Source organism: Colletotrichum destructivum, chromosome 1 (genome assembly GCF_034447905.1).
Source record: "Colletotrichum destructivum chromosome 1, complete sequence".
In the NCBI taxonomy this organism is placed as follows: domain Eukaryota; kingdom Fungi; phylum Ascomycota; class Sordariomycetes; order Glomerellales; family Glomerellaceae; genus Colletotrichum; species Colletotrichum destructivum.
The window spans coordinates 4,957,307-4,977,444 of record NC_085896.1 but is presented as its reverse complement, the minus strand read 5'-3'; the positions used below and the strand labels follow the sequence as shown (position 1 = coordinate 4,977,444).

The window sequence follows — 20,138 nt, the reverse complement described above, 5'->3', positions numbered from 1 at the left end:
TGCCGGATGCAACAGTCTTGACCAATTCTTTCTAATCTGCAATTTTTATAATACCCGTGCCGTTCATCTAACGCACAAATCTCGCAGCTAAGTGGGGAAATCTGGAGATCCAGCCTATTGTGGCCACACAACTGGGCCTGGGCGGGTTACACGGCTTACGTTAGTGAAGGAAAGGTGCTACGACTTGATGCGCAGAGCGAGTAGGCAAACATAATCCTTTCACTCAGATCTGGCCCAGTTCCACCAGAGTAAAGATTCTCGCACTGATTCGTTTTCTGGTTCAATGGTTATTAGTCACTTTGTAGCGGAGGCTACGCCCTAGATGCAGTGCGCCCTACAAAGGTCGGAAAACTCCGGGTATCCCCGTTGTCAGGATAGGATGCCCGGTTTCATTACAATGCATGTCTTATCGAGTAGCCTTCATACTGGCTACGTCCTTTTTTCCCTGTCCCTCAAGTGATATAAAGCCACCAAGGTGCTCCTCACATATCTTCAATTTCCACTCCAACTCAAGCTATCTCAGAGCCCCTGTCATCGACCGTGCTGCCATTGCTTTTTCCGGCGCCCATTCACATCGCGACAAATTTGAGTACCAACATCCATCCTCCTGCACAATGTCATTCAATCGAATCGCTGTCTATGGTCATCGTGGCTGGGGCAGTTCCAACATTGTCGACGCGTTGATTGCTTCGGGGGCGCCAGTCAAGATCCTGTATCGCCACGGCTCGGACATCTCGAGCCTTCCTGACCACGTCGCCAAGGTTGAGGTAGACGTCGATGATGAGGCTGCACTTATCGAGGCTCTGCAAGATACTGACATTGTGGTGTAGGTGTGATCCTAGACTCATACAGGCCCAAACTAACTTTTCGCAGATCTCTTGTTGGACATGAAGGTGTCCGTAGGCAACACGGATTCGTCAAGGCCATTCCGAAGACAAACGTCAAGCTGTTCTCGCCTTCAGACCTTGCAGCACGTTACGACGAGCAAGGCCTGAGAATCGGTGTCAACAAAGAGAAAGACGAGGTCGAGAAGGCTGCCAGAGCCGCCGGAATCCCGACGACTGTCGTGCTCGTGGGCAACTTTGCCGAATTCGCCCTCAACACGCCGTGAGTTCTTGTCTGATACCAGCTGCTGATTCTGACTAACCATAAATGCCAAACTACAGGGGCATGGGTGTGGATTTGGCCGGGAACATGATCACACACTCCGGCAACAGCGCAAATGAGAAGCTGAACCTCTGGTGAGTCAATTCAGCCACTCGAGAGGGTCTTAGGGATCAATCGAATCTTAAAGGCTCACACAATATCATTTGCAGCACGAGAAAGTACGTGGCTGCAGCCTACTCCTCCATTTTCGCGGCCACGCCTATCTCCCAGCTCGAAAACCGTGCCATCACCCTCTGCGAGCTGGCACCCACAGGAAAGGAGATCGAAGCTGCACTGGAAGCGAGGCACGGCGTTGCGCCGCAGGTCTCTACCCACAGCCTCGACAAAGTCAACGGCGAGGTAGAGGGCGGCCTTCAGTCCGGCAGCCCCTTTGCCTTGGCTTGGTACTGCCGCAAGATCTGGGCCACAGGTCAGCAGTGCCAGATGGTGGGAACCGACTTTTGGGAGGTCGATGGTTACGACAAGGCAACCCTTGAGGATCTAGTTGTCAGGGGAAATCTGGAGGCCTATCGGGAGATGCCGCCACAGGTCGCTGCGTATTTCAGGCAGTGCTTCTAAGATGAATACAAATGAATAAGAATGGCATTCGGCTGGATTCCTGTATCACGACAGGTCAAAACCCCCGAGCCTACATGTAGCCTCTGCCAGCGTGACATGGGTGATAAAAGCTACGGCCTGGTGTCAGATTGCTCATCATTGGCTGCACCCTCACTAACCTCCCTGCCATTCGAGATATCTGAACCGTACTGGTTTTCAACCCCTGGAATGTATTTAGTATTTGAATTACACGATGTCGACTCCCCCTAGAATTCCCCCTAACCAAACATATTATAAACCTGCCTACCAGAGATCCCATTATCCATTTGCGGTCATGTTTACCTGCACTGTCAACTTTCGATTGTGGTTGATGCGGCTTAGGGACGTCGTGTTTGCCGGACACAAGGACCGACCAAATGGGGCTGGCGACCCTAGGCAGAACGTCGAGACGCCTTCGTGTCGTCGCTCAGTCTATCCTACTTCACTGATATCCCATCTACGTCGAGCTTTTCAATAGGGTCTCCAGATGGGATTTTGATAGCCGCAAGAGGCCCTGGGAGGGACCCAAGGAAGAATATCATCGTCACGAGGCGCACTTGATGCAGGCTTACCAACCTCAAAACTTGAAACGCCAGCGACTGCAACATCCACCCGTAGAAATTGCCTTTCTTCTCAGAGGGCGAAATTCACCAGCGGTGTATGGAAAGAATGTCCCAATGGAGCACCACCCTGCCCAAGCTCCGACAGTTGTTATTGAACGGGCTGCAACTGGAAGCTGTCAGTATTTGTCCAGTTTCTTCTCTTTCTTTAGGATTTGGAGTATTTCTAGGACGCCAAAGAATGCCGTCCAATCCTTAGCAACGATATTGTCTATCTGTGCTGCAGCTTGTCGCCTTAGACGTTTTTGAAACTCCGCTAATGGACGAAGCTTGTCCATTCTTGAAAGTACTTTGAAGCATCGGAATGAGACTCGTCCTCGAAGATGTTTTAGGCATTGAGAATTACCTTGCCAAGGAGATGTTAGGCCCAAGGCATGGTCATTCATTGAGATACGGCATCTATTTACAGATACGCCGGGCACCTGAGCATAAGAAATTTGTTTCGACAAGTTGGGATGTCATTGGATATGTGTAGCCTGTCGGTTGGAGTTGCTGGGGTTGTTTTCTTTGCTTCAAAGGGGGCATGGAATCACTGACGTGTATGAAGCACTCTGCGTAACTATCAGACTCCAGGTCATCGTCGCGGTCTTTTTTTGGCTCCCGAGTTTTCAACTCCGTCCCCCCCAATCATCAAAGTGGCTCTGAGAGGACGAGTTGCAACCGAACGGTCCGACGTTGGACCTCACTAATAGTTGATTTCTTCAGTAGCGCCTGCACGACTTGAAGTTTCAACCGTAACGCAAACGTAGACGAAGTCTGACAGAGAAATCGTTTCTCAGTATACTTGCCCATGGCATGCAAAATAACCAAGTGGGAAGGCTGTGTGAGGCTATTAAGCATAAAGGAGGTCATCATCTCAGACTTGTTTGAAGTGAAATTGCAGTTTTCGACTAGGCTCAGTTAGGAACTCACTGGGTCTCAAGTACAGCGGTGTGGGTATTCTTGTCGACTTGAAGGTTTAGGATAAATTGCACCCTCGAGTCAAACTGACTCGGGAGTGCACAGAGCACAACTGACAGTCAAACCCACGTTGTGGTAACTCCCCCAAGTTGCATTTTGACGGAAAACTCCACAATGTGACAGGTGATCATTCCGCAAAACTCCGACAGACACATCGCAGCCCAGACCTCTCGTCTGATCGACCTGCGCTCAACTTGATATGGCAACTGCAGCTTCGTCCGAGTCAAGTGTCATTTCCGGGGGGTCTCGTCATTAGACTTCGCCCGGTCGCAAACTATTCATCGTCGAGGCGGAACACCCCAGGCAAACAGGTTGGTGCCAAGCTCCGTCAACGCCCAACAGGAGCCCGTCATTATTCATAGATCCCACACTTCGGAGCTTCAAAAAAGCTTTGGAGCGGGGATCCATTATTAAAGTGGAAGGTCATATCTCGGCACGTTACCCACGTGTTCTCCAGAACATCCATTCACCAACCACCCATCATAAGCGCCCCCCGATTACCCCGCGATGAGGGACAAACACCTGTACGATTTGGGAGCCAATGCCGAATTCGCTTGCCTGTTATCAGACGACAGCCCCGAGCCGATGTCACGCGATCCCTGTCCTAGAGGCCCGCCAGAATAAACCGCCAGAAGCCACGAGACTCGACGACAGGCCGGCGCGCAACCCTGCTCCGATATTTACTGCGAAGTGCCGGACCTATCAGGACGAACCGTGCCGCCATGGGCCTCTATCCAAAGACTCTGGACCGTGATGATCACTTCCAGCTTCAGGTCAGGCTCACATTGGTCATCCGTGCAAGCCGCAAAGGTCCCATTCACCAACCCACCGACAATTCAGAACATGGCTGCACAAACGGACGCCGGTGCGGGCCGAGGTGCTGTAGTGGGCTAGTCGGTCTGCAGGACGAAATCAATAAACTTGCTCCGGCCTGCCAGCTTCCTCTTCGAATGCCTCCGTGCCTGGTGCAACAGAACACCTGACTGGTCAATTGGGGGGGGGGGGGGGGGGGGGGGGGGGGGATGGTCGGAGTCAGAAACCCGGGAACAGGCCGACATGGGTCCCGGGGCCAAGCTTTCGAGTTGGGATGAAAAGAGTCGGAGCTGTAGGCATTGCAAAATGATGCAAGCAACCGATGGCCAAGGCTTGGCCCAGCAACTTTCCGCACGGGATACGTGCACATGTCGGCTCTCTAGCTGAGGAGAGAGAGTCTGCGTAAATTCGTACTCGCGAAACGACGGCTTCCTCGGCATATAAAGGAGCTTTATTCCCCAGCTCCCAATAACATCATGAGAGATCGTCAGAGCTTCAGACTCCCATCCCTCCCCGACAAGTCTCCTCCCCCCCCCCTTTCTTGCTTCTTCAAGCCCCAGGCCAGCCCTGGTCAAGCAGCTGACTCGCCAACACCGCCGTCACAATGAAGGCCAGCCTCTTCTTCCTCGCGGCCTCCACGGCCCTCGCCGCGCCCCTCGAGAGCGTCCCTCCCGTCGTCCGCAGCGAGGTGGGAGCCTTCCCCATCGCCGAGCTCGAGGCCTACTACAACGCTGCCTACTCCGTCAAGCCCCAGGAGGCCGACGCTCTTCACCCGACCATTTCCAAGCGTCAGTACAACGGCGACACCTTCAACCAGCTCACCGACGGCACCCCCTGCCGTAAGGTCACCCTGATCTGGGCCCGCGGCACCACCCAGTCCGGCAACGTCGGTGAGGCGGGCTCCGAGGGACCTGTCTTCTTCAACGCTCTCGCTTCGCGCGTCGGAGCTTCGAACTTGGCTGTCCAGGGCGTCGACTACCCTGCCAGCATCTTTGGCTTCCTCGCCGGCGGTGATGCGGGTGGCAGCACCACCATGGCCAACCTGGTCGCCCGCGTAAGTAAACGGATCTGCCTGTTGTGGTGGATAATAGCCTTTGGGGGTGTTCTTCTCGACTAACAAACACTTCGAACACAGGCCGTGACCCAGTGCCCCAACACCAAGATCGTCCTCTCCGGATACAGCCAGGGCGGTCAGCTCGTTCACAACGCCGCGGCCAAGCTGACGGCGGCCCAGACCAACCGGATCTCTGCCGGTATGTACCATCCCCCCCCCCAACGTGTACCCGCGCGTCGTGGCGTGAGTCGCTAACTTCGTGCAAGTTCTCATCTTCGGCGACCCATTCGACGGCCAGCGCGTGGGCAACATTCCCGCGTCCAAGGTCAAGGTCATCTGCCACGACGGCGACAACATCTGCGACGGCGGCATCATCATCACCGCCGACCACCGCAACTACGAGCAGGACGCCCCCGCGGCCGCTGCTTTTGTTGCTGGTCTGGTTGCGTAAGAGCTTCGCCAAAGTGACAAACTCCAAAAAAAAGGGGGTGGGGGAGGAGGAAGGGTTGGAAGCTGGCTGCTGTAATCCCCTTTACGTACTTAATGACTGAGACGATGAATCGACCGATTACGAGAAGCCCATGATCAACACCTCATCAGCACAAAATCCGTGAAAGGCATCTTGCCAACTATTGTTGAATTATCTGTCCACAACAACTGATAGATCATGCCTGTTAGTCTCGATTTGATGTGACCGACCAGAGGAAGTGTTACTTACCCTTTGCGAGTGCCAACCTACCTTCGGTAGGGCAGTTGTGCTGCGCTGGTCATCTCGTACTCTTGTAATTGAACTCTATCCTCGCAGGCGAGACCAAAAGACAACTCGGATTTGAGAATCGCTTTCTTAGCCTTTGGGATCCAGGTCTTCAAGAGCAATATGTATCGACTCATGTCCGTTGTAGTGTTCGTTGCGGGCTATCAGACTGGTTAGGTGCGCTATAGCGGTCTCGAGAGCAAAATATTTTGTGGTTAACGTTGTGTTTGTGAACGACAAGTATCCCAATAGCCCGGGGCCTCATTTTCATGCCCACAAACAAACAAACAGAATAGCGTCGGACAATTTCATTGACAAGGCCTCACAAACAGCCTCGTCCAACCAACGCGGCTGCTCGTTCCGATATGCATATCCAACTCGAGTCCCCAAGCCCGAGAATAAATGAGATAAGCTTGGCTCAGACTGAGCAGCCCTAGGAGAAGGGGTTCAGCAAAGTTCTGTACAAGCGTTCGATCTCTTTCTCCTGACACTGCAGCATATGTCTACGACACGGCCAGCCGACTCCACGGGACAACTTGAACTGATGAAGGGGGACCATTACGCCCCTGGCTTGCTTTAAACGCGATGGACGATGGCAGGTCATCTAGGAAGATAAGTGGAGGATGCATGAGCGGTAATGTGAAGATACCGTAACTCCTCTTTGAGATTCAATCCGAGAATCGACCGATGAAGCCTGATGTTCAGATTATGGCCGAGTTGAGCAGCCCACGGGCGCATTCCGTCGCCCTCCACACCGTTGATGAAAGATGCTCCCAGCGGGATGAAAGGGCGGATGAGTTACGAGGTGAGAAGAAACAACGTGTCCGGGGACAGGACGTGATTACATGAGAAGGCATTTCAATGTAGGCGGCATGTTCGCAGAGACGACCAGTGAGTGAGAGAGAGAGAAGCAGACCAACTTTTTATTTTTCATTACAATGCCGCCCGCGAACGATGATGAGTCTAGTTGAAAACGACCGTCTTGGTCTTGTTGAGGAAAACACGCCCCTCGGCGGTCCACTTCACGGCGGCGGCCAGGACCTGGCTCTCGATGTTGGAGCCCTCCTCGACGAGGTCCTTGGGGCTCATGCCGTGGTCGACCCTCGAGATGCGCTGCTCGATGATGGGGCCCTCGTCCAGGTCGGCGGTGACGAAGTGGGCGGTGGCGCCGATGATCTTGACGCCGCGCTCATAGGCCTGGTGATAGGGCTTGGCGCCCTTGAAGGAGGGCAGGAAGGAGTGGTGGATGTTGATGATCTTGCCGGACATGGCCTCGCACAGCTTAGGGGAGAGGACCTGCATGTAGCGGGCCAGGACGATGAGCTCGATGTCGTTCTCCTTGACGAGGCGCAGGATCTCCTCCTCCTGCTGGGCCTTGGTGTCCCGGGTGACGGGCAGGTGGTGGAACTCGATGCCGTAGTTGCCGGCGAGGCCCTCGTACTCGGTATGGTTGGAGACGATGAGGGGGATGTCGATGGGCAGCTGGCCCGACTTGGCGCGGAAGAGCAGGTCGTTGAGACAGTGGCCGATCTTGGAGACCATGATGAGGGTGCGCAGCTTGCGGGCGACGGGCCGGATGCGGTACCAGTCCAGCTGGAGCTCGGCGGCGAGGGCGTCGAACGGGGCCGTGAGGTGCTCCGTCGACTCGGACTCGGTCGGCCCAAAGTGCACGCGCATGAAGAACTTTTCCGAGACGGGGTCCGAGAACTGCTGGAGGTCCAGGATGTTGAGCTTCTGCGCCGCAAACACCCCCGTCACGGCGTGCACGATGCCGGACTTGTCCGGGCACGAGAGCGTCAGGATGTGATCGTGAGCGGCGGGAGCCATGTTGAATGTCTTTTGTTTGAGGGGGGGAAGAGGGTGGGGGGGTTGAAGAGCGTTGCTGATGATCGTAGTGAGGGATGTTTTGTGACTCCTTTTTCACACTCAAAATCTCAACCTCTCTCTCTCACACACACAAACACACACTCAGCTGGAAGAAATGAGTCAAACACTAAAAATCGGCCGCGGGGCACCAGCTCCGTCAGTGGTGCCCCTCCGACCTCGGGGATGTTTCGGAGACCCGCAAATAGCTCAGCCCATCCCGTTGAAGACGGTTTTTTTCTTCAGCAATTCGAGAGCTTTCTACAGCCCGAGGCTCGGTTGGTTGAGTCCTGCACGAGTGTCTCTCAATGAGAAAGAAGTATGAGTGAGAAGATGGATGAGACCGAGGTAGACTGGATTGATGAGACAATAGGTACGGCCTGTGTTTCTCATTGGGCTTTGACTCGTGTAGTGTGGTGTGTGCCCCAAAGACCCCCCCTCAATTGAAGAATTCAGTGCACTTTGCGGATACGTTAGGGTCGACGACAGAGGGCTACTAAATTAGATCTTGCGAGAGCTGGATGTCGGGGGTGTTTTTTCTTTTTCTTTTTTTTCTATCCTTCATATCCGATTTACCATAAGACGCCAATTGACTTCAAGTACACTCTCTCTGCCATCAGCGTTTCCCCCGTGAATATTTCAAGTACATGAATTACTGAGTTTCCTACTTCTCCACATGTCGTCTTTTGTCGGCCGGTGCCCAGTTTTGATCGTCTCTTCCGGCGAGTCGCCGGCCTGTTGTTAGTCTAGAACAGGGTTTTGGGCGCTTCTATTATATCTTTCTTCAAGCGACAACTCCCTCAATCTTTGGTATTATCTACCCTGTACTCCTTCTCGACAAATTTTGCTCCTTTAGTTGACGGAAATGCATGAGACCTCGAGCGCAGCGATTTTGGGACACTGCCTCCAGACAACACAACCAGGGTTCCGAGACACTATCTAACCAGCTGCACTTTGATAACTGAGACTTAGTGCACTCCCTGAATGAAGTAGCAGATCAAGGAGAGATTTCATAAGTATCGTTTTGGAACACGAATAATGGCCATTTAGATTTAGAGGCGTTCTCAAATGTCTATACCAGCATCAGCAATCACGCCACTACTCCTTGGTGCCTCGGGTGTAGACGATCGCCCGAATAGTGTATCCTTGTTCGCGTCACTGCCGCGTACCAAATCCAGTTGCAACCGCTAAGATTGAGCCAGGCGATGCTGCAACTGGCTCTGCCAAGCGACTATTGCACATTTCAAAACTTGGTAAAGCACTGCTTGTGGTAGTGGTCATCGTTCGCAAGCGACCCACTGAATCTTTGCTTCTACCGAGGCAACCGCTGTGCTTGGCTATCCGATACCACGTTCACATCACTGATGTACATATTGAAGTGAAGGCCCACCTTCCCCATAGATTCCGTCAGCAGGGATAGCTGCAATGGTGAGGGCCAAGGCAGCAACAACGGTGATGGTGTTCGATTTTAATGTTGATGGAGGGAGTTGGACTGCCCCTCCCAGCAATTCCTGCACCGCTACGCTGCCCGAAATGTGAATATAGGCAACCAGAATGACCTATTTCAGACGGTTTTTATGGATTTGGACCTCAGTAACGAAAGCTCTGAGTGATCTTTGCGATGATTTTCTTCTCATCTCTCTAGATTGTGCGCCTCTAACTAGCCCATTATCGTCTCCAATTGATTATTTCGCCTCAGATTTCATACCCTCTGTATCCAGGTTGGACATAATACGTAGAAGCGACGAAGATCAGTCGCTTGACAAACAATAGACCACATCACACGACTGCCGGCTGCCTCGCTGCCATTTGAAGTTGACCTCCCAAGGTGACTTTTAGCACTAAATTTCCCGGTCGCCAATGAGACTAGTGGCAAGACTCGGTCTTGTAGCTTCAAACATTCGCAACGCATAATCTTGCCGGTGCCTCGGGGGCCCTCGCAGCCAAGCACACTGCACCCTGCCGGGCTGACAACTAAGTCACTCGTCTTGCATCCGAATCTACAGATCATCCAAGACAATACAGCCATTGAATTGGATGTCCTAGTGTTATTCAAGGCCGCCAATGACACCGAGAAGAAGCAAACGAAAGCAAGAGCCAATGAGAAAAGAGCCCTCCGGGCGCAACTGCCAACTGACAATGTCTCGAGGAAGGGCGGCCCCCCTCCCCCGCAATCCGCTAGGAGAGCACAGACCCACTATCACCCGGGGCACATAAAGCTGCCGGATGACTAATCAAGACGTGTCGACCCGACACGATCACGCACGAACCGTTTCGGGAAGGAAGGCCAAGGTCCGCCCGGCGAGGAGGCCCGAGAAACAAGAAACGAAAGCGTGAGAGGCCTGGGTCGGCCAGGGCTCCCCCCCCCCCCCCCCCCCCCTTCCCGCGAATGCGACAATCACACAACAAGTAGACTGCAAAGTCTAATTCGACACGCTCCTCTCCGAGGGGCTCGCCTCGCCTCCTCCGCCCACGGCTCGTCGATTCCTCTCTCATCCATCCCGCAACGACACCAACAAAAAAACAAACATCGTCAACAAAAACCTCTCCGCCCATCCGCTGGAGAACCGAACCTCGAAACCTCTACACACCTCGAGAAGCGAAGCCCACCCACTGCCCTCTCTCTTCGATAACATCTTTCAAGATGGTCTCGACGCGGTCCTCCTCCCGCGCCCTCCCCAACGGCGTTGACGCCTCCTCCCCCTCGCCCTCCGCGTCCCCTTCTCCTTCCCCTCCGCGCGCCCGCACCCGCACCGCCGCCGCCGCCGCCGCCTCATCCGTCGTCATCCCGCCCGCCGCCCGCGACAATGAATCCACCCCGCCCCGAGGCTGGTCCCACGCGCCGACCCGCCTCACCCTCCTCTGGCTCGCCATCTCGGTGCCGCTCGTCGCCTGGGACACAGGCTACGTCCTCCTGCGGCCCTGGTCCATGCCGGGCGGTCACCTCCACTGGCCGCTGTGGGCCCCCTACGCGCTCTACGGCGAGGTCGACCACGTCTACGGCTGGAAGGCCTTCAACGCCCGCAACGGCTTCACCTCGGCCCAGGGCGCCCTCAACGCCGTCGAGAGCGTCATGTACCTCGCCTACGTATGGCTGTACTTCTCGCGCGGCAAAGCCGTCGAGGGCGGCCCCGCGGGCAGCGTGAAAAAGACCGTCGGCGGGAGGGCGGGCGGCCTGGCCATTGTCATCGGCTTCAGCGCCGCCGTCATGACGTTGAGCAAGACGGTCCTATACTGTGAGCGCAAGACTTCTTCTCTGGGGGGGAGCGCGATGTAGGGCATGCTGTGGTTCTGGGTCATGCTAACGTGACGTGTACGGTAGGGGCGAACGAGTACTTCTCCGGCTTCGACAACATCGGCCATAACCCGTTCATGGATCTTTTGTTTCTCTGGATCATCCCCAAGTAAGCCTTTGTTTTCCCCTCTTGAAATGTAACCGTGAAGTGCGAGAGGTGGCGTGTGTGTGCTGACTGGGGGGGTGTGTTTTCGCAACAGCGGCGCCTGGCTCCTCGGCTCGGGCTACATGATGTTTTCCCTGGGCGGCGAAATCGTCGACGGCCTGGCCCTGGCTTCCAAGACGACCAAGACCGAATAGATCCATAATCCGACACGCGACGCGCGATTCGAAATCTTTCGCCATGTTTCGCGGGGGAAATCGGTACGTCAGTCAGTTTGGTCAGAAAAAGGCGACCCGGGTGATTTTCAAGAAAGAGGAGGGAACAGAACAAAAGGGCGAGACGGCAAACCTTGAGACGTGAGGCAAATGTGTTTTTAGTATTCTTCCTCCACCAGGGACCTCGGAGACGCTTTGCACTCTGTAGAATGACGTCGAGCACTCCCATTCATCGGGAGATCTGTCTCCCACCCCGGATAGAAAGAACCCCACGATGGATGCAGCCGTCATGCAGGAAACGTGGACTTGCAGCCGCAAAACCCACATGCCCAAGCCGTCAGCGCTAGCGCTCGGTATCGGAACGGCGGCCGAATGGAGCCCCTGCATTTTCGGCGAGCATTCCAGGATAACGGGCAAGGTCGGGGGGTCAGGGGGTGCGCGTCCATGCCCCCACGCACACATCAGTTGGACTAGGCTTCAAATGTCACATGGCTCTACCCCCTCTCAAGAATGGAAGAGGAACTCTTGTGTAAAGGAAAGATTTAATATGGGAATGATAGTGTTAGTCTGTCAATAAGCTCGAATAAGCTCGCTCGATGAGCATGCTACCATACAAAACGAAATCCCTTCTCGGTTCCCAACGCCTGTTTTCAACCACCGCCATGCGACGCTAGGATAGAGAGGGTACGGCAGGGTATCTCATCGTGTCCAAGGACATTTCTTACAAAGGAAAGAAGAACAAGAAGAAGAAGAATGACAGAAAAGTAGAGACTTTTGTTTTGGTCGTCCATCTCGTCTCATCTCATCTCATCTCGACACAACGTTTTGAGGCTAAAGGATATTCAAGACGTCCCTAGATCTTCAGGGGCGACAAGCTGGTCAGCCCCCCCAGGTCCTTGTACTGCTCCCACTCGGGCTTGATGTCCACATCGATAGTCCCCAGGACCGGAGACTCGGCATGCAGCTCGGTGTGCAGCGGCATCGACGTCTTACGGATCTGCAGCGGGAGCGGTTCCAGCTCGTGACGGTGGAAGTCGCTCTCCTGCTGCTTGATCAACTCTTCGTAGTCATGCGCGTAGCTCATGACGCTATGGCGTCTCTTGTCGTTCAACTCCGGGGAGCTGAAGTGAGGGGAGCTGGCGCGAGGAGGCTCCGGAGGTTCCGCGAAGGCGAGCACGGCCTTGACGCGCCGGCGGCCACGTAGGGGCACTGGGCTGAGCATCGGCGAGCCTTGGTTCGGCCAGTTCTTGCACACCGCCTCGGGCGACGTCGGCGGCGCCGTTGACTCGGTCGTTGCGAAGCTAAAGGCCCCCAATGACTGGGGCTCGGAGACGCTGCTGGACTCGGACGACGTCGAGAACGAACGGGGAGCTGTAACTGTCCGCGGCGAAACCTCTGGGGGCGGGATGGTCGACTTCTTGACCGCGTTGGTGCCGTTGCCGTAGCCGTGGACGACGATCTCGCAGTATGATGCCTTCCTGGGCGCTGGAGCGGGAGCGCACTGCTCTTCCAGTTTGCGGAAGATGCTGAGAGATCGTCGGAATGGGTTGCTACGAGAGAGACTCCGACTCCGGGACCGTGCTGCGCCCGTCCCGGTTGAGCTTACACATACCGACTGGCGACGGGACACCCTCTCCTCCTCTTGGCGCGATCTGGCCATGTAGTCAATATCTGGCCGGATGTCGATGGTGGGCGTAACAATGAGGCTCGGGACCGCATTGCACTTGGATGCCCAGTCTGTGACGGACTGCGTCCGCTTGACGTTCGTTGTGAGGTCGGTCTGCTTGCGTAGGAGTGACTGCAAGTTGCGACCCTCCTTCCAAGGCGGTAGCTTCTCGGTCGAGATAGCAAGATGGTAGCCCACCTTTTCCGCGTCGCGAACCTCTGGCGGAGCCTGCGTGCAGCTCAGGAGAACCTGATACGTGGCGTAGATCAAGATCCATCGGACCTTGCGGGCATCCACAAGACTGATCTTCTCGACCTTGTCAACACGGCTGAGCGGCGAGACCGAGTCTTCCTCAAACTTGCGGTACGCACGAACAAAGTCGTTTTCGAGCAGGTCCTGATCCCGCATGTTCATCGCCTTGATCAGAGCGCTGTGGGCCACGAGACGCTGGTCGGGCTTGAGCTTGTCGCCCCGCGCGGTGTTTGCCAGCCATTGGAGAGACACGCGACGGGCAGACCTGTCCCCGGCCGGCTCGGGAAGCAACGGCAGTGGATGCCGGAGCGACTGGAACTTACAACGACGGTCAAAGTCGTTAACGCTCTGGTACGTGCAAATCCCACCCTGGGCAAGGATCGGGCTGCTCTCGGCAGAAGTGAAACTCTCGTCGACCAGCAGCTCATACACAGCCTGGAAGTCTTTGCGCATGATGGTAAGCACCTCGGGGTCGAAGACGGGGTTCTTCTGCGCGTCGAAGGAGAGCGGCGGGTAAGCGCCCAGCTTCGTCGTGTAAAATGATTTTGTAAAGGCTCGGAATCGGTCCAAGTGAGCACGGCCGCCTGCCGGTAGACCGAGGTGGGTTTCAGACAGTTCCTCCTCCAAGAACAGATTCAGCATGCCGCCGGCTTTGCTAAGCCGTGCGTTCATGTTCGCTACGGCCCGTCGGATGTGAGTCTTGGTGACTGAACCAATGTGCTGGGATTCTGTCAGTCTCACTGATGAAACCCGTTGGTGTTGATGAGACATACCTGGTACTCAGGGCTGTAGGGGAGCTCCTCGCTCATTCCAACGCAGTGACTGAATGCATCGATGTACATGTCCCTCATCTGGAAGAACTCGGAAAGATTTAGGAGAGCCAACGCTTGATGCGGCTGGCCCTTGATGTCCAGATAACCCTCCTCATCCAGGTACGACATGAGATCTGGGATGTTGTCCTGGTCATTGCCTCTGAATTCCGCCATGCTGTTCAGCAGGCCGATGAGAGCGGTGCCCAGGTGTTCGCCGACAACCGAGCGGCGGAAAATCCAGGCGAAGAAATTGCGTGTCGCGAGGTGATAGGCAAACGACTGTTCCTTGTCCGCCATGGGCGGCGCTGGAATGTAAAGTTCGACTTTCTCGTTGGGGTTGAGAGCATTCCACCGGTCCAAGTCATCGTACTGGTCGTCAAACGACACGGGCGACTCGGGCATCGCGTCGCGAGACATGAACCTTTTGACGAAAGGGTGGCATTTTGCCGAGAGCAGAGCCCCAAATGGGACCTTGAATGCAGGCCCTCTGCGTGACTGGCCCTTGCCGTACAGATGTACGAAGCAATTCCCGCCGCGGAACCAGAGTTCAGGGTCCTACATCGCCAATGTCAGTACGAGTTCCACGATCGTATCATTCTGATGCTCGACTTACCCTTCTCAGGTTGTCCCAGTCACTGCAGGACCTTGCCGCACCATCCCACCTCTTCACCTTCGAGTTTTGAGGGACTCGTCCCTCCATAGTTATGCCCAGCTTCTTTGGCACCCACTCTTGAGTTGGTGTCGACATTGTAGGCGTTGGCGGTAGAGACATACGTGGATATCGACGACCGGTCATGGTGAAAGCGGAAGCGTGAGACAGGTCGGCGGGGGGGACTGGCACGTTGATATGTGTGGTCCCAGAGTAGCTCCTGTGCCTAGAAGACCACATACTGGGCTGAAAGCGGCCAGAGACCTCTTTGAAACTTGAGACCTGACGATAGTCGATGGCGCCGATGACTGCAGAGCAGCGTCGAGTTCTCGACCACCACCAATCGACCTGGAAATCCCCGACAACCCACCACGACCCCTGGTAGATCTCCGTCAATCACTATGAGGGTGGGGGAGAGATACCGAGCCCACTAGTGCGGTGATCAGTACGCCCGTAGAAGGGAACAAGGACTTTGGGCGGCCGACACCTCGTCAAACTCGTCGAAAGCAGCAGGTCCAGACTCTCACAGCGGTTCTGGTTAGGTGGAGAAACGAACGCCAAAAAACCTTAGTAAATGTCTCTGGATGGGTGTCTTGATGGCTTTATGTCGCTTGTCCAAGATCAGAACCGCCCGAGTGGACTTTCGGGACTGGCGCCCTGGTGAGACTAGCCGTCTCGCCCACGGTCCGAGCTGTCTTTGGAGTGACGCGGCAAAAGGGAGAGAGAGACTCCAAAAAGGATGTCTTAGACCGGGCCGCCACCTGGAGGAGCTATGGACAAACCCCTCAGTCCGGACCCTGCCCTGGTTCAGAGGTCTCTGCTGCCACATTTTGGCGAGGGGCCAGCGAGCGGACGTGCCTGTTATCTGCAGGTGAGATGCATTAGCATACGCTCTCTCGGGTTCCGCAAAATGTGCGCCCGTGTGATCCCTCTGTTCTGGGACGGCCTTGATGCTGCTGCTACTGTAGCTGCTGTTGTATCCTGCATCAGCTCAAAACTGTGCCACTGCAGGTTCCCCGTCCGTGACCTGGCGTTTCCCAACTGAAAGAGAGTGGAAAGGAAAAGTCCGTCGATGACTAATGTATTTTTCCTTGCTGATGGAGGCAGATGATGTCCTGGATATCTCAAAACGGAATCTGTGTCCCCACAGACGCTGCGGTGACGGAATTCAAGGTGACGATATCGTAGTGATTGACATGAGCGACACTCCTGGGTCCTGGAACCTCATGACGATGATAATGAGAGGCAGTAATGTAAATCGTTGCTGCTGACTCCCTTTACTTTACCAGCTCACGGTCCCGGGCTCGTCATTGAAGGGGATCGCCGTCCACTATGCATCCTTCGGTGATGGCGTGCATTCAGAATGAAGCTTGGTGATTGGTCAGAGTTGGCTCCCATCGGCTGAAAAGAGCAATGTCTCAAGTGAGTGGCCACTGAGCCACCGGGAGCTGTGTTTCCCTTCTGCGAAAGTTGTCCTGTTGTCTTGGGACGATCGAAATCGGGCATGCTCTGCTGATTCATCGAAGTCACCCGACGGCCCGTGGGTGAAGTCATCTCAAACCCTTCCAACGTTCACGATCGCATCCGGAGCGCGCGGTATGGCGTTTGGCCGTCTTCATCTTATCGGAGGGGGTTTAATCTCGACTCTAGCCACTTCAGCTGAAGAGCCTGGTGAGTGGCGGTTGGTGAAGACAAAGCCTGGTCATCCGCATAGGGCGTCGATTATCCATCACGACCTAAAACTCCAGAAGAAGGGCGGGTGTGACCCCCTCGAGCACAAGTCGGCCGCCTCCCCAGCCAGGTCTCAGAGTCGTATGTTGCCAACACTCTCCGTCAGTGACTTCTAGACACTGTTGTGCTACCCCGGTAAACTTGACGGTTTGTTTTGCGGCAGGACTGCAAGGGTGACCCAGGGTTGGGATCCGGTATAATGGGACAGCCGGGATGCAGTGTCTAGATTGCCTAGCTTCATGCCGTCGAGCGAGATGAACACCCTGTTACCATGGATGAGAGGCCGGTAGATGGCCTGTGGGAGGTGGTGCGCGCGCCGTGTGCTCGACTTCAGAGAGATATTTACGGATCCTGCAATCTCGGCGCCCATGGAGGGCACAGCTCGTCAACACCCTGATTCGACGAGCGACGCGAGTATTCGGCAACCCAAAACGTTGGCCTCGACGCTCTGCAGTCTTGTGTGAGCTAACTCAGACCGTCTGGCGGGGACACAACCGACGCCTTGACAGGTCCCTGCCTCGCGTAGATTCACGACTCAAAGAGAAAACTCAGCGACTCGGCATGGCATGGACATGGCTGACCAACAAATGTCCAAGTGCTGCCATGGTTCGCGGGGTCGCCAGTTATCCTCCACAGCCTGGCTCATGGCCATGTGGCACAAAGCAACTCCGAAGGCGGATCCCATCGGCCAGAGCATCTCTTCCTCCCCATCAACCACCGGGCAGGCACAGACAAGCAGGCAGGCAAGCAGGCAGGCAAGCAGGCAGGCAGGAGGAAGAGAGGGCAATCCTAAAATGGAGAGTGATTCGGCTTTTGCTCTAGTCGGGGCGGAAGGCTTCCACGACCTAAACCGTCACTGGCTAGAGGGGACTGGAGACGACCCGTAGTACTTGACCGATCTGGGCCACCCACAACAAGTTCGGCGCTGGGCCGCTACGAAAACGTCGAAGCTGGAAGAGCAGAGATCCAGCCAGGTGGAGCCCCGATTGTGACATCGATCGAACGGGCAATGGGAAATAGGCGAGGAGACGAGACGAGACAAGACGAGACGCGAGGCCGGCCCAGCCAGCCAGCCAGCCAGCCAGCCTGGGCTGGGCCTTCGGTATTTGTGAGCGGTGGGAAACAAGGTTGGAGACAAGCTCAATTCCCCGAAGCCAGGTGCGGCGGGTGAATCATGCTCTTCAGGCGGCGACACCGAGATGAATCATTCGAGTCGTCAAAAGTAGTCAAAGTCGAACGTGGTGATGGGTGACACGAGTGTCTTCTTCATCAAGGCATATCTCTTGGCGACAAGCCGGCGGTGTATTGGCAAGAGCCGGACGTCGGTCTTGACATGTGTCTGACAACCTCGAGACAGGTTGATCAATATCGTCCGTCCCCAGATGCGAGCTGCTCGCTCGGACTGATATATCACTAAGCAACGAGGACGGGTTGATTTGGTGATGACGGTTGGAGCTTGGGGAATGGGGAGGGAAGGGGGCTTGTGCCTGTCCCAAGCCCCCCAGTGCACACAAAGTCGGGATGCCAGGCTGCTTACATAAGGATTTATCGATAAGAACCCTGAGCCGCCTGTGCTGAAGGTGGATCAAAGGTAGGTCCGACCGCTTATTGGCGCCAACAGCCCTCCGTCCTCCGTCAGCTGCTCCGCGATTTCTGGAGTCTGGATTCTGCACTGTCGCGTCCGGGAGACAGCTCCGTGCAGATTCTCAAACGCGCCCTCTCTTCCTCGAGCCTTCTCCACGCAGAACAGTCGCCTCCCTTCCCTGCGCCCCTCGCCCAATCGAGCCTTGCTGCTTCCGGAATCCTCTCCCACGCGCACTATGTCGGAGCAGATATGGCGCCTTTGACCCCGTACACCTACATCCGGTGCCCCTGTTCCGAAACCCGGGAGCACGAGGAGGGCTCGTCGACGCCGGGCAGCCCAGAAGACGATGAGCGAACCTTTGACCCACGTGCTCCGCGCGCCAACTTCAGCCTGTTTCCTCTGGAGCACCTGATGTACTGCGAGGACTGCCACCAAATCCGATGCCCGCGATGTGTCAACGAAGAGATTGTCACCTACTACTGTCCCAACTGCTTGTTCGAGGTTCCTAGCAGCAACCTGAAAAGCGAAGGCAACAGGTTAGTCTTCGAACCCGGCTGTTGGAGATGGACTCCGCGTGGCTGACTCGCCGGCAAGGTGCACCCGAAGCTGCTTCCAATGCCCCGTTTGCGTCGGCCCCCTCGCTGTCACCAGCCTCGATGCGCCCCCAGAAAGCAGCAGCCTGCTCACCGCTGACGGTTCAGCGCCCCAAGGGGGTTCATATGTCCTGACCTGCTCCTACTGTACCTGGAGCTCGACCGAGATTGGCATCAAGTTCGACCGGCCCAACGGTATCCACGGGCAGTTGGCGAAGCTGCAGAATGGCGGCCAGCCCAAGCTAACTCCGAAGGAGCACAAGGAGAGGAAGAAGGAGAAGGCCGAAGACTACCACCTGGACCCGGAGGACATGGACTCGGACCTGCAGTTCTCTCTGCTCAAATCGTTCTACCAGAATCAGATGGCAAACGCAAACCCCTCCGCCGGCGGTCTGTCATCGCTCGGCGACCTCGGCCTCAACTCGCCCGGATCTCTGTCCCGCATAATGAGCCTCTACACGGGCAACAACTTTGGGCCCAAGCAGGCGCGGGGCAAAGTGCAAATCATGAGAGAGGCTGAAAGTCCTAGCGAGGGCCTGAAGACGACCGACCTGGATGAGACTGAGGCCATTGAGAAGCTCAGGCACACCCACAGCGACGACACAACCACTCTGGCCCAGAACTCGCAGCAGCAAGACCCCGTACGGTTCCGAGACGAGCTGCGGCCCATCCCTTACCTTCTTAGAACGAAGCGGTCAAAGAGATGTCCCATCTGCCGCCACATCATCAGCAAGCCCGAGGCCAAGATCTCCAACACGCGGTTCCGCATCCGCCTTGTAGCCGGCAGCTACATCCCCACCATCACCATCCGGCCTCTGAACTCGGAGGTGCAGAACATCCCGTCCACCGCCCGGCCGCCGATACCGCAGGAGCTGTGGCTCACGCCGCTGAAGCCCGTACAGTACCTCCTGACGTTCAAGAACCCCATCTTCGAGACGGTCAAGGTGTCCCTCGCGACGCCGTCGAACACGCCCGGCCGCTTCGCCAGCACCGTGACGGTGCTGTGCCCACAGTTCGAGATTGACGCCAACACGGACATGTGGGACGACGCGCTCAAGGACGACGGCGAGAAGGAGCGCCGGCGGGGCGAGGAGGGTGGGATGCAGCAGGCCGAGGTAGGCAAGATCTACGACCGCGGCCGCAACTGGGTGAGCATCGTGCTCGAGGTCGTGCCGGCGTCCCTCGAACGGGGGAACGAGGCGGCGGCGGCGGCGGCGGGTGGAGACGGAGACGAACTGCGGGAGGACGAGGAGGTGTTGGAGATACCCATGTTTGTGCGGATCGAATGGGAGACGGAGGCGCAGGGCGACGTGGGCACGACGACGAACAGGGACAAAGAGGCCAGGGAAAAGAGGGAGCTGGCGTACTGGTGCGTCCTAGGCGTGGGGCGCATCAACCAGACTTAATTAGACAGACCTGCGGCAGATGGA

At 56.0% G+C, this 20,138-nt stretch overlaps 7 protein-coding genes across 7 annotated transcripts; 4 read left to right on the top strand and 3 right to left on the bottom strand.

The window, feature by feature from the left end:
* The first annotated feature begins 414 nt into the window (after positions 1-414).
* CDEST_01503 (Putative NmrA-like domain, NAD(P)-binding domain superfamily) lies at positions 415-1,758 on the top strand. Its single transcript, XM_062917662.1, has 4 exons — positions 415-826; positions 874-1,107; positions 1,167-1,241; positions 1,317-1,758. The coding sequence occupies exons 1-4, from the start codon at positions 615-617 to the stop codon at positions 1,723-1,725; spliced, it is 930 nt and encodes a 309-aa protein (XP_062773713.1). The 5' UTR covers positions 415-614; the 3' UTR covers positions 1,726-1,758.
* A 981-nt stretch (positions 1,759-2,739) lies between these two features.
* On the bottom strand, positions 2,740-3,275 carry CDEST_01502 (uncharacterized protein). Its single transcript, XM_062917661.1, has one exon. The coding sequence runs from the start codon at positions 3,216-3,218 to the stop codon at positions 2,994-2,996; it is 225 nt and encodes a 74-aa protein (XP_062773712.1). The 5' UTR covers positions 3,219-3,275; the 3' UTR covers positions 2,740-2,993.
* Positions 3,276-4,649: 1,374 nt separating this feature from the next.
* Positions 4,650-5,764, top strand: CDEST_01501 (Putative cutinase/acetylxylan esterase, alpha/Beta hydrolase, cutinase, serine active). The gene is made up of 3 exons (XM_062917660.1): positions 4,650-5,190; positions 5,272-5,389; positions 5,457-5,764. The coding sequence occupies exons 1-3, from the start codon at positions 4,741-4,743 to the stop codon at positions 5,639-5,641; spliced, it is 753 nt and encodes a 250-aa protein (XP_062773711.1). The 5' UTR covers positions 4,650-4,740; the 3' UTR covers positions 5,642-5,764.
* Positions 5,765-5,950: 186 nt separating this feature from the next.
* Positions 5,951-8,361, bottom strand: CDEST_01500 (Putative formyl transferase, ACT domain, formyltetrahydrofolate deformylase). The gene has a single exon (XM_062917659.1). The coding sequence runs from the start codon at positions 7,769-7,771 to the stop codon at positions 6,908-6,910; it is 864 nt and encodes a 287-aa protein (XP_062773710.1). The 5' UTR covers positions 7,772-8,361; the 3' UTR covers positions 5,951-6,907.
* A 1,859-nt stretch (positions 8,362-10,220) lies between these two features.
* CDEST_01499 (uncharacterized protein) lies at positions 10,221-11,454 on the top strand. The gene is made up of 3 exons (XM_062917658.1): positions 10,221-11,043; positions 11,130-11,211; positions 11,303-11,454. The coding sequence occupies exons 1-3, from the start codon at positions 10,452-10,454 to the stop codon at positions 11,400-11,402; spliced, it is 774 nt and encodes a 257-aa protein (XP_062773709.1). The 5' UTR covers positions 10,221-10,451; the 3' UTR covers positions 11,403-11,454.
* A 1-nt stretch (position 11,455) lies between these two features.
* CDEST_01498 (uncharacterized protein) lies at positions 11,456-15,039 on the bottom strand (the record flags this gene model as incomplete). Its single annotated transcript, XM_062917657.1, has 3 exons — positions 11,456-14,058; positions 14,112-14,705; positions 14,764-15,039. The coding sequence occupies 3 exons, from the start codon at positions 15,037-15,039 to the stop codon at positions 12,274-12,276; spliced, it is 2,655 nt and encodes an 884-aa protein (XP_062773708.1). The 3' UTR covers positions 11,456-12,273.
* Positions 15,040-18,106: 3,067 nt separating this feature from the next.
* On the top strand, positions 18,107-20,114 carry CDEST_01497 (Putative dynactin subunit 4; the record flags this gene model as incomplete). The annotated part of the gene is made up of 2 exons (XM_062917656.1): positions 18,107-18,651; positions 18,710-20,114. The coding sequence occupies exons 1-2, from the start codon at positions 18,365-18,367 to the stop codon at positions 20,112-20,114; spliced, it is 1,692 nt and encodes a 563-aa protein (XP_062773707.1). The 5' UTR covers positions 18,107-18,364.
* Positions 20,115-20,138: the final 24 nt, after the last annotated feature.